Raw genomic sequence first — 13,061 nt, forward strand, 5'->3', positions numbered from 1 at the left:
AGGCTTCTTCCTCGTTCAATGTAAAACAACGAGGGGGAATAGGCTATTTCAAGAGAACACGTCAGAAGTTATACAGCACTGAAGCATGGAAAAAGCCTCAAGGCACTTTGGGACCAGCTCAGTGCTGCTGCGCTTAGGTTTCAGCCTCACACACTGGCAAGAGCAGAACTGAGCACCACGGGTACACAAGTGCCATGAAAGGTGCACTAAGGCTGGCAGACTCATCCAGAGCTCCAGGTAACTCTTCCTGAACCAGCACAAGATGGACAAGCACATGCAGGGGGGCTTCACAAGAGTTAGAGCAATGGCAGAAGCACAGCCAGCAAGATGCTTCCTTGATGAACATACAGTCATTACGAAGCTCATCGAAAAGCTTAGGGAAATTGTGTGGCATCTCGTATGGATTCGCATCTATAAACTCTACCACCCTTCTGCCATCTTCAAAGGGCTCCTAATTCATTGGGAGACACGTAAAACTGAAGAGCTCCCATTAAACCTTACAAATCCTGTTTGAAGAGGACATCCATTTTGCACCTCACGTACCTGTCAGAAAGTGTTGAAAAAGCTAGAGTCAGAAAGTGCTGAAAAAGCTAGAGCTGCCTCTGTGACCGTCATCACTCTCCAGTCAGCCTAAACTTGGTGCTGCGAGGGAGAAATCATCAGGAAAACGATCACCACACCCAGGTTAACTGTAGGCAGTCTAAAAAAAAACCCAGATCCTTCTCCAGCGCAGAAACAGCTCTGATTAAAAAAAAAAAAAAGAAACAACAAAAAACCCAAAACACCAACCCATCAAACACACAACAAAACAAAACACCCCCCAGAAAACCACCAAAAATCTACATGCCCCCTTTATCAGGGGGCATTTATAAATTAGTTGCTACGGAGTAGTTTTTAAGTTACATAGATTACAAATAACCACATAGTTTTCAAGAACCTTTATACATCATCTTTTTTAATTAGATTAGCTTTCAAAGCAACTTGAGAGCTCTTTCATAATGAACACTGCTTTTCAAATTACACAACTTTATAGGCAACCTGTAAATGAATCCTGAATTTCTTTGCCTGCTATAGATAAAGGTCTCATATTTTACAGCTGGCTAACATCATGAATAAAAATAGCAGTATGAAGCTTTATCTTTAACCAGGACTAGACACATACAGATCATAAGACAGTTTAAAAAATAGTTTTAAAACAAGGACCTGCTTGGTGATGCTCAAGACCGAATATTCAACCGACATGAAATGAACAGTTTCTAAAGGACATTGAAGAAATGGCTGACCTGATTTGTTGACTTACATGGAGTGAGAAATTAAGCACTTTTTAAACCTGTCTGGCAAGCACAAACCTACAGTGTGATTAGAATTTGATACGCCGTGTAACTGCAGAAGTTTGAATTACAGAGGGACTGAAATGAGTGTAAAGGCTTATGCTTACATTTCTAAAACAAAACCAACCAAACCTCCGTTAAAGTAGTACTTAAAGAAGATGAAGTAGAAGAGGTGGCTTTTTTGCTTGTTTCATTGGTAGCCTAAATGAACTGCAGACCAGACAGTAATGAAGATTTGCACTCCTTGGCCAGGTTGGCAGAGGCACTTACAGTAAAGGTATCCTGTCTGTTTTTCTGGGAAGAAAAGAGGAAAGAGGAAGAGAACTGTAAAGGGCAAGAACTTACTAAAAAAAGGAAAAGCGAAATCAAAACAAAACTGGGATTTCTGTTGGTTCTCCTAAGTGATATACCAATACTGAATTTTTTCCCCCTTCTGTCCGTTTGTTACTAAACAATTAGCTTTTTCATGTTTTACATGAACAATAGTAATCTTTTTAATAAAAAATTACTGAGCTTTCCATAGAAAAGGTCTCTAATTGAATACAAACTATACAGATGCTAAAATGGTCACAAGTTGTAATATATACAGAAATATTTCTGTACACTCACATTGTTTGGCTAAGTAAGGAAATAAGGGACAGATAGAAAACTGCAGTGGGTAAGTTGATCAACCCCCAAACTCCTGTAAATATGAATGCTGTCTTTTATAGGTTTGCTTCTGTTTTCTCAAGCTTTTAAAGCTCAGGAAAAAAAAGAAAGGAGAAGAAGAAGAAAAAAATACTCAGTGTCCAAAACATCCATTTCTTAAAAATAAGAATATCAAAGTTTCTGCACATCTCACATTTATTCTGTGATGTCCCCTCTCCTTGATAAAATGAAAACAATGTAAAAGAAAGTAAATGTTTTCTTACTAAATATATTCCTCAGTATTGACCAAAGGGCAGTGCCTTTTTGGGGAAATCCTTCAGTACAGTGAAAACCTAAAGATGTATTGCACAAGGAGCCTACAGTGATGCACTTCAGCTTCAGTGTGCTGACCATCTCCTTGATCCTATATAATAGATCAAGGTGTCAACTTATAGACCGAATGGGACACCAACATTTGAAAAGGAAATTTAAAAAAGTGAATTTTAGATATTCTATTAACTTATATACAAAGGAAAGGGGGGTGGCAAGCATTCTTTAGAAAAGGGAGAAAGCTCAAAATTTTCTGTCAAGTACGCAAGGAGGTTCTGGGTACCTCTAATAGCCTAGGAAAGCCCTTGTATATTCTTGCAACTTGATGGTATTTACCAGGTCCCCAAAGCCAATGACAGCAACCGATAGTGTCAAGTTCACTTAGTGCCAGTCACTTAACAAAAAAACCAAAACAAAAAAAAAACCAAAACAAAAAAACCAAACCAAAAAACAAAGAAGAGACAGAAACTTCCCCTCTGTGGATTCAACATACAAAACCACAAACTGAATGTTACTAAAATCAAGATACTGATTTGCTTCTGTTAATAAGGTTCAAGAGGACATAGTCAAAAAAAAAACAATACAGCAGCAATCTTTAAAAGTTAAGATTAGTGTGAGATATGATATAAAACAATCAGGTTTTTAGCTGGTAATTAAAGTGCTCCTTTTCTGACTTAAGGTGTAAAGAAAATTAAAGTGATTATCAGTTACTGGCAACCCTTACATTAAATTAGGTCTTTCATGGCAGAGGAGAACAGTATGAACAGTTTTACAAAAATAGATCCATGTTATTTTGGAGAATACTGTAATTTTTTTCTTTTTTTTCAGTTTTTCTTTTTTTTTTTTTAAGACTCAATTTTGATAAACTGTACCTGGTCATACAAAAATTACCCAAAATTCAAACTTTTACCATATAAAAAAAGGGAGAGATGAATTGGATTCAGCTGGATGACAGCAGGTCTAAAATATAAGGATGGACAAATTCTATGTAGGGCACTTATTTATGTCCAGATGCATATGCTGTTTCTTACTGATTGCTTATCTTCTTCACATAAGCAGTCACAGGCCTGGAGTCACAATCACATAGTACAATGCTTCAGCAGTCAAAGAACCTTCTATTTGATGCAACATTGAAACACTGTTTGCTTCTTTATTAAAATGTTGGTTTGTTGTTGATTTTCCTTTATCTTGTTATTCACATTCAAAAGTTAATAGATAGCATCAAGATTTATCAGGGAGAATAGCAGGGGGAGTTGCTAAATCAAAGGCTTATAAAACGTCTTTCCCAACTGAGTCAGAAGGTTTATTAAGTTCAACCCTCACACCTTTTTCACCTGCAGAAATATGAAAAGGAAATCGGTATTATTTTTCAGCATTTATCGAAGTACAGTCTATAGAATTGCTACATCACTTTCCAGATTAGTTTTAAGAGAGTACTTCAAAGATTGTCTAGTACATATGATCTAGCAAGACAGACGTTTTCATATACATGCTCCGTATCCTGTGCTCTGTAAGTTAACGAGCCGCGGTTACCCATCATCTCTGAAAGTGGGCATGTATTTGGCTGCCCAAGTAGAAAACCCGATACTTCGAATCATACGTGCAGTTCTGAAGCTCATCAGCTCAGCCTTTATAAAGGTAAGCTTTAAGAACGGCCTACTGAGAATCTGAGGATATTGACCATTATTCTGTATCAGAATATCTGGAGTTTCTGGGTATTTACCTTTGTAAAGAAACTGAGGGATTTTTAAAATGCAACATTCCATTTGACTTGCTGCTAAAAAATAAACAAAACAAAACCACCAACCAACCGACACCTCTTCTGTCCTTTTTTCTAAAAATTGGTAACTTCAGGTACCCCCAAATAAAAGTTTGACTATCAAAACATTAACAGACACAGTATCCCATATTCAAGAAAAATTCACACATTCTGCATGGCTTTAATTAGACTGACACTAAGCCAAAAATGAATAGTTTTCTATTTTATGACATTTTATTCTATAATTTTATATTTTATTGTCAGTAGAAAATAAAAAGCATCTCGCACAATTCTTGCTGTAGATACAGAGCAAAGAATGCAATTTTAATTGTAAATGAAAACTGAAATCGCAACAATATGATAGCGTAAATCAATTACAGGGCAAACCGATACTGAAATTTAAACAACCTCTCCAACCCAGCCTTCCTTCCTTAAGTGCCTGCAGTTTAGGGGGACCCTGGAGAGGGAGGAGGGCCGAGTGGAGCACCTCCCCTGCAGACACAAGCCCACCCGAACCACTTCCCTGCACTCTCTCTGGAAGTGCAGCAGCTGAAGCTGCGCGGAGACAACCGAAAGAGCTCCGATCTGGCAAGGCTGGCTCCAGGGGCTGTGACACGAAGACCGGCTTACAGACAGACAGGCTTCCTGCGGAGACCAGGCGGGCGTTATCCGGCATTCCTGACTGCCCGGGAAGTCACCGTGCCTCGCCGGGTATGCGCCACCGAGCAGCAGGACAGCCTGCCTGGCCGGAGCTGAGGGGCTCCCTGCATTTCTTCGCAAGCCAGGCAGGAGCTTCATTGCTCTTACCGCTCCCGAAATGCACAAAGTCACTGGCTGCGCCAAGGGGGACTGAAATAAACTGCAGCTTTCGCAGCCGCGAGATAGCTCTGGGGCTACGTATGAGCTTCAGACGCCTAACAGCAATGAAAGGAAATCTCCTTTGGAAATGACTGGCACATGTCTTCAACATCATCGGTTTCAGAGCTCTTGACGAAACCGTGGAGAAACTGGCCCTGTGCATGTATGCACTTGCGGCACACCTGATTTTGGTTTATTTTTAAACTACTGCAACAAACACAAAATCGTGATGGCAATTACAAGCATGACAGAAGTCCTAGGCCATTTCTCCTTATAATGCTAATTGGAACAGGAAAATTAGATCAACTTCCTCTTGAGGGAGAAGCCAGAAAAGGAAAACAGATGCTAGATATGTGGAATTGGAAATGGAGGAAGTAACTCCATTCTTTGATTCCAGATTTTAATTTTAGGCTTTTGTTTTTCCAATATAGAGATTCTAGTCAAGCTAAGTTGCATTCACTTGTTTAATCACTATATTTGATCAAAAGTGTTTCCAGGGCTCTCAGTTCTGCAGTGCCTTACAGTCTCTCATCCTCCACACCTATTAGGGAGACAAGACTAGGGAGAAGCTGTATCCCAAATAGAAAAATACCCAGCAGCCTCAGGTCTCAGAGGAAGCGTGAGCAGGACAAGGCACTGACCTGGATTTCCCAAGTCACTGCCTAGCAGCTCAACCAGTGGGTCACCTTCCCTGTAAAACCTGACTCTCAGTTACGCTTGTTTTCTCCCCCTTTTTGTGCACAGGGTAGGCCAAGGAGGTGAGGCTGCACTATTTAGCTATTCTTCCAGAAAAAAAGAACGCGGAAGATATTAACAAGAGATTACCTGTTAGATATTTTACTTTAGCTCGTGCTCTTTCATCTGCATCAAAATACCACACTGTTATTGCGTACCTGGGGAAACGGATGGAAAAACAACTCCTGAACTATGAAGAAAAAAAAACAGTGAAGCACTTGACATAAAACACAACCTAAATGAGATGATACTTCTGCAGTCTGACAGAAGAAAGATTTCATAAAGCACAAAGCAAGCAGGTTTTTTTTTCCATTAGCATGTATTGTCTGAACAGTCATTGAAAGGGTGACACTGATGCTGTAAGTTTATGCTTCTTTTTCTTGATGAGTTGCTATTACGGTTCTTGCCCAGAACCTGTAACAGAATTTTATAACCTCTGTCCGTATCACCTTGCCCTGTGACCTCATCTTTTACTTTACTCAGTCAAGTCTGCCACTGAGTCACACTGCAAGAACCTCTTTTTTTGGACATTCGCCATAAGGGAAAATTAACTACCCCTTCTTACACAGCTCCTCTGGTTTTCCCCTGCCCGTAAAGGATTTAAATATGAAATGCCAGCTGTTGAGAAAAGACTCTAAGGAGCTTTAGTAAATGGCATTTCACCCTCTGACTGCTCGGAGCACAAAGGGGGAGGGGAGAGCGGTACAGCCTCCCGAAATGGCAGTTTCAAGTTACTTCTTGCAAAGGTACTTGCGTTATCTCACAGCTCCAGTCAATGTTCAGTGCTCCGGCCGCACAAACATGTTGCAACATGGGCAACAGGAAGTCTGGATCAAGGACTCCAATGATTCACCTATTAACGCTGTATCAGGAAACGCCACTCAAAATGTGGGGGCAGTGAATGCAGGTACCTTTAGCATCATCCGCTGTCCTACACTGAGGGATGAAAGAGATACCAAGTTCCCCTTGTGACTCAGACTGGGAGCAACTCCTCTAATACTCCATAGAAAGAAAAGATTTGTGTATCAATGGTCATTTCTGCCCAACAGCCCTCTCCCAACTAGAATGTGGTGGCTTAGTTTGAAAATGACTATTTTCTAACAACTCCCTCCCAACAAGAGGGGACAGAAAACTGAAGTACCTCATCAATCTTCCAGTAACACAGTAAGGTGCTAAGGACAAAGGGAAGGGAGGAGAGTGTAAAGCCATTACAGAGAAATAACGAGGACAACACCCCTTGGCTAAAGTGGGGTCTTCTTACAGCTCTGCGTGCTCCTACCCAGTTCTGTCAAATACACACTCAGAAACTTCTGGTGTTTCCAGTCCCCCCCCCCACCCACCCAAGAGGATGTTTTCTCCAAAACGAGATCAGACACTGGTACAAACTCAGCAGCACAGCAGAAGCCTAATCAATCAGTAGGAAAAAAAACCACCTTCTCGTCATAGTGCAACTGGAACTGTACATGGAAAGACCTGGGATCAGGTCATAATGCATAGTGTAACTCATTTCTCATTAGGATTCACTTATTTCTTGATAAAAGAGGCATCATGCAATATATGGAGAGTCCATTAGTCCTACCTTGTAGCAAATGCTGGCTGTACTTCATGAGGGTTGCGGCGATCAGACCAGAAGAATAGCAGTCTATCAAATTTGGGTTCAATATCAGCAAATTGGGCTTTACCTTCTGGAAATATCCGAAGGATGCCTCCACTTACCTACAAATTAAATATTTAAAACCAGTGCTTGAAAACAATGTCTCATTGTATTTAAAAGTACTGAATATCACATTTGAAAATATTTCAGACACTTGGAACTGAAATAAAACCCTTTATCAGATGCTATAGAAATTACGAATCTACAGCTTTTCTGTTGATACATTTCATTTAACAAAACATTTTACACATTTTTTACTGAGTAATTTCAGAATGCTTGCAAATATTAAACCTCCATTCACGTTTAAGTAAAAAGCTGTGGGTTTAGATTGGTTGTTTTTTAGCTGCATTAACCTACTCGCAAAAAATGGACAAGACTTACTGATACTACACAGGTGGCTAAAAATATGCCAATGCAGATGAGAGAAACATTGTATTTCACACCTGAGTTTCACCCTTTCCCATTAAAGAGATTGTTTCATTTAACAGCAGCACAAGTTCATGTCATGTTTCTGTAATTAAGATGAGAGAAAGACTAGGAAACTTCAAAGTGAACTTGGAATCTGTATTACTCCTGGTCAATTTAGATCTCTTCCAGGCTTTGAAAAAAAACAGTTGGACCTACCTATGCACGCCTAGAAAACAGCACAAGTAGGTGGGGTTAATTAAGTCACTAGGTGGGGTTAATTATTTTTAAGTCACATTAACTTCTTCCTACTGATGGTATTGATGTTGTTAAATCTAACTATAGATAGCCACCATAGGCCTTCATGGGAAAGTCATAACAGTGCAAGTACTAACAAAGTAAATTGATATAAATGACTGTTTTTTAATTGTGATCTAAATCAGTGAACAAGAAGTGACAATTTATATCAATTTGTTCTCCTAAAGAAAGTTTGAGCTTCTTTCTTTGCTAACCAATATACTTGGTAACACATTAATTTGCAATTTAAAATAGATTTTGTAAGAAATTAAATACCTTTTTACATAAATTAAATATCCAGCTAGTAAATTTTTCACAGTTATTGTGAAAATGCAATTTGCTTGACTTCTACACTCTGCTATGTATTCATTTTTTTCCAGGAGAGAAACTGTAAATCAACTAAAAGTGCCCCAAAGCTGCATTTTAGGATGTTCAGTCCAACCAATACACTTATATGTGAAGATGCTATCATGGCAAAAAAGGCTAGTAATTTATTTTCTAATTGAAAGATCAAATTTGACATTTCAAAGAGCAAGTCAGAAACAGAAAGCTTCAAGTGCATCCATTTCTGACTCAGCTTTCCAATCTACCAGTTTTATGCGAGTATGTTATCAGTCTCATTGTCTCATCCAGCTCTTATACAAAATGGACAGCACTCAAAAAAAAAAAAGTAAAAGAAAAACTCTCAGCTGCAACCTGTGTTATCCATACCTGGTGCACCCAATTCACAGAAACTGACTGCTTATGTGCTCTTCCGCATGCTACTTCCTAAGTATGACAGAAGTATCAGTAGTTTTATCTTTTTTTCATATACAATGAGAATAAACTTCTCCATAGCTAACTGCAAAGCAATCAAGGAATAAACAAAGCTATCTTCGCATTACTTTCATGCTTTCAATACAGCCAGTTAGCTATGTCTAACTGGTAGATTCTTCATATCTACCTAATCCCACTGAATCACTAGGAAAATCCTTATTAAAAAGTTACTTTATCATAATCACTACATCTATGGAGAGTTTCAAGTCACTGGTGGTAAATTCTTAGACCACTAGAACTGTGTTATAAATCCTTATCTATTCTACACCCTGTATCTACAATGATACAAAGACTCGTGCTGCTTTGAACTACAGTGATACAGCAATAACCATAACACTTGGCTTATCTGAAACTGCTCCCAAGCTACAGCATCTTTCTTTTTATAAGCATACTCAATTAAGTAATCTAGTTGAACAAACAGTAAACTCAAGATTCAACACAAATATAAGGAGAAATAAACTAAAAGCAATTATCGCTCAACTATTCTTTATTTACTCTTTGTGTGTGTGTGGGTTTACCATACAAATAACGTACAGTAAGTTGCATAATTAGGTATTTATGAAACTTGGATACTAGCAGATACTTATACGTATAATTAAGAAACATAGATGAAAAACATGGAACTTTCCTTCAATCTCACCGTCAAGGAGGTCCTGCTGGCATCGTTCAAAACCTTGAAAATAAAAGCCTCATCTCTATCTGCTCTCACTAACAGCAGAATCGGGGGGCCAAAGGATACCCACAGTTAACATAATGTAAGAACACAACTAAGGCACAGAAATAAGGACATGAACAAAGACCTGTAGCAGAAGTGCATTAGCAAGTATATGTAAAAAAAAAAGTTATAGAAAGAAATTATTGCATACCTTGGCATCCCAGTCTTTATTAAGATAATATATACATGTAACACATCTTCCGTCTCCATTTGGATTATCAACATGGCGCACGTATCCCGTTCCATTGCCTGGATAACAAGCCACCATAGCCTAGAGTCAAAGAATCAAACACAACGATTAATTTTATCTGTGTGTGTGGGAAAAAGTCTACGTTTTATCTGTATTAATTCCTCAGTAATTTTTCCTCAGAAAAATTAAGTTAGAAATAGTGGGAAAAGACTTTTTTAATCTGTGTTTTCTTTCTAGTTGAAAACTGGTTTTGAACACAAACAGACGTCTACAACAAAGGCAATGAAACACATTAAGAGGAACACTGTTAATTAAGGTATGGAAGGTGGGGCTGCTCCCATGTTGTGACTAATCCTTCAGACGTCCCTCCCTTGAATGAAATACAAGAGAGGAAAAATGTCTTGTGTATAATTAAGTAGCATGTGCTTCTCCTTGTGATAAGAATACTCGTTTTCCAGACTCAAGTTCACAGACAGCTATCTTTTTGTCTTTTTTTTTCCTTCTGTGTTTCCAATGCAAAGAATTCCTCCTCAAAAAGTAGCATCAAACTTTATTTTTAGCAGACTTTTTAGACAAGACCATTAGCCCATCTTACTCAATCACTTCAAGTGCATTCTTGGGCTTGTGTTTTGTCCTGTACATAGGAGGTCTTTGAACCTTTGTTGAAACAAGCCTACATGTATAACAAAAACATCCTTTTTAGTCAAGAAGTGAGAAACTGAAAACAGACACCGAACAGTAATCTGCAATAACCTTCTGACATCAAACGATTCCCAGTACAGTAATATATTTAACTTCCCATGCTGCACTTAGCTCAGCTGACTTGAAAGACCCCTAGAAGGTGGTTTGGTTTCTGAGTCTTCAGACATGCGGATGTGCATGTGAAACAAACTGGCCATCTTGCTAACGGATGGCCTGATCAGCTCGATTAGCTATCAGTTCACATGGCCGGTTTGTTGTATGGCACATCCCCATATCTTTATGCATTTGCTGGAAATAGTAATCATTTCAGGTTTTTGAAAGAGATCAGAACAAAGTTTTGCAGGCCAAGTCAGCCACTGCCACCACAGTACTCAGATGTCTGCACTGACAATATCCTATCTGCAAAAAGTCGTAACATGAATTTAAAAGAAAAGCAAAAAAGTGAGTTTCTACCAACAATCCAATACACTACTAACCTCAGTGAGTATCTGCTGGTTAAAATAAAACCTAAAAACTTTTAAACGCAATCATTCCTGTCTAGATTTAGCCTGGTTAAGTTTAAATTTAAAGCCAGACCTCTGGATTGCAAACTCTTTCACCTCTCATGTAAAATATCAAAAATAGTTTTCCCAATAAAGTGTTAACTGTGAAAATGTAACCCATCAGATTAAAAGTATTTCAAATCAACTGTTTCAGTACATTTTTTGATTTATACTGATAATTTTAACTTCCCCCCCTCTTTTTTAAATGTTAACAAATAAAGCTTTCCACAGTTTGCATTACTTGCAAGTTACTGTGCTTTGAGGAGGCTGAGAAATAGTTTAAAGTACTCGCAGTTCAATCAGTAAAATATTTGTATATCGCATGTAAGCAGAATGGATTTTGCTATAGCAGCAAACATTTTAAAATCTTTATTTCCATATATACTCTACTAAGGGAAGAAGCAACTTTTTGGTAGCTCCTTCAAGGCAGAAATCGGAGCATAGTATTTGCCAAGCAGTAGCACCATGGTTATAAAAAAACCCTAAAAATTAAGCCAAACTTCATTCACATGAGATGGAAGTGACTACGCTGCATGAAAAGTACTCTAAACTACAAAATTCAAGTATACTTGTAGTTTTGAGATTAGGCACTTCAGCTTCTCGGTCTCTTTACTGTAATCATAGTGTAGTCATCATTACAGGTCTCACATTACATAAACATATTACACGTATCAAGTAATGTGACCTAATATTTGGCAAAGTCATTACTTACCAGTTTTGCTGCAGGAAGATAAACCGACAAGAATCAAAACAGTGAGTTAAAGATACCAAATAATGTAATAAGGGTTCTGTAATTTCCTTTCTTACAGAGAAAAGAGGAACAAAACAAAAGCGAAGCTGGGCTGGAAAAGGAAGATATTTGGTTTCTACTGAAAGCCGGCCTTCTTGAAAAAAGTCCCACGTAACTCATAAACCCTATCAAGCTCTCATGGAGCATGAGCAGTGCTGAAAGCAGATCCAAGTCCAATCCTGTAACACCATTCCTAATAACAGGAAAGTTTTAATTTAAGGGGTTTTGCTGAGAAGTTTCATGTAAATTAAACCCTGACATTAATTGTTGGTCAACATCTGCGTGAAACAGCTACTAAAACTCACTTAGAATGAAGAAAACATTGAGACCGAGTAGCTAAAGCAATGTCAATTTCTCAGTGAAATCACGAGGATTTAGACTCAGATATGAGAAGGTCTTTAGGCATGTAAATGACCTAAGTATCTGTCACTGAGCTAAAAAACCTAGTGTTAAAAGTTTATGACGGGTCCCACGTCGTCTCTCTGGCCAATACAGGTTTTTTTTCAAGGGTGCACTTGGTTACCATCTGTTCCTCAAAAAGATAATTTTGCAGTTAGAGAAGCATAAATTTGCATCCTATTGCTACATTTTCCTTTAAAAGGTACTGAAATGGGTACTTGTTCTCTTTGCTGAAGGGAAATCAAGAAAGGAATCTTTAACATCAACATAGCTGAAGAAAGAGGACCAGTGGCACTTTTTGGAAAGTCTGGGGAAACACCAGTTGTCATCAACTTCACATAAACAGCAGCCATATTCAATGTCAGACGCGTTTCATACAATCATTTGAGTCTAAAATACTGTCAATGTTTGAAAAAAGCCCTTGTTTTTGACTTTAGAGTCTGAAACTTCTGCTATCATCAACTGCAAGAGACGAGAAACAGTTTTGCTGCGATAACTTATCTAATATGTATTTGTTATAACAGTAAGAATGACTCAGCCTTTAGCGGCAAATTGGAAAGCAAACAAATTTGCGAATCGGCCAGCGTAGCATAATATACATTGCTTTTGCCAGTTAGTGTGACAATTCCCTCTCCCCGGTTGAACTATGATAAGGAAAGTCACAAAACTTAACAATTTACAGGACATGGGAAATATATTGCTTTGTGAAACAATATGAAGTGAGTTCATGTCCAACTGTCATGTACTGCAAGATTACCCACGTGGAAAGGACAAAAAAGTGACCCGGGCAAATAATGAAGTCACATACTTTTGTTGTTTTAACATTTGACAGTATAAATAAGCAAGCAAATACATGTATGCCAAGCAGAGAGAAAATTCTGGGGTTGTGGCTTTTTTTTTTTTTTTTTTTT

General features: G+C 38.3%; 1 protein-coding gene across 1 annotated transcript in view; it reads right to left on the reverse strand.

Annotated features, from left to right (window-relative positions):
- Window positions 1-933: 933 nt before the first annotated feature.
- Window positions 934-13,061, reverse strand: part of EGLN1 (egl-9 family hypoxia inducible factor 1) — a 35,034-nt gene continuing 22,906 nt past the window's right edge. Inside the window, exons 2-5 of the mRNA XM_019472715.1 lie at window positions 9,679-9,798; window positions 7,220-7,356; window positions 5,731-5,798; window positions 934-3,622 (exon numbers count right to left, since the gene is read on the reverse strand). Coding sequence (XP_019328260.1) covers window positions 3,558-3,622; window positions 5,731-5,798; window positions 7,220-7,356; window positions 9,679-9,798 — 390 coding nt within the window. The 3' untranslated portion in view covers window positions 934-3,557. The remainder of the gene's footprint in view (window positions 3,623-5,730; window positions 5,799-7,219; window positions 7,357-9,678; window positions 9,799-13,061) is intronic.

The sequence above is a fragment of the Aptenodytes forsteri genome, unplaced genomic scaffold (assembly GCF_000699145.1).
Source record: "Aptenodytes forsteri isolate BGI_AS27 unplaced genomic scaffold, ASM69914v1 Scaffold132, whole genome shotgun sequence".
NCBI classification, from domain to species: domain Eukaryota; kingdom Metazoa; phylum Chordata; class Aves; order Sphenisciformes; family Spheniscidae; genus Aptenodytes; species Aptenodytes forsteri.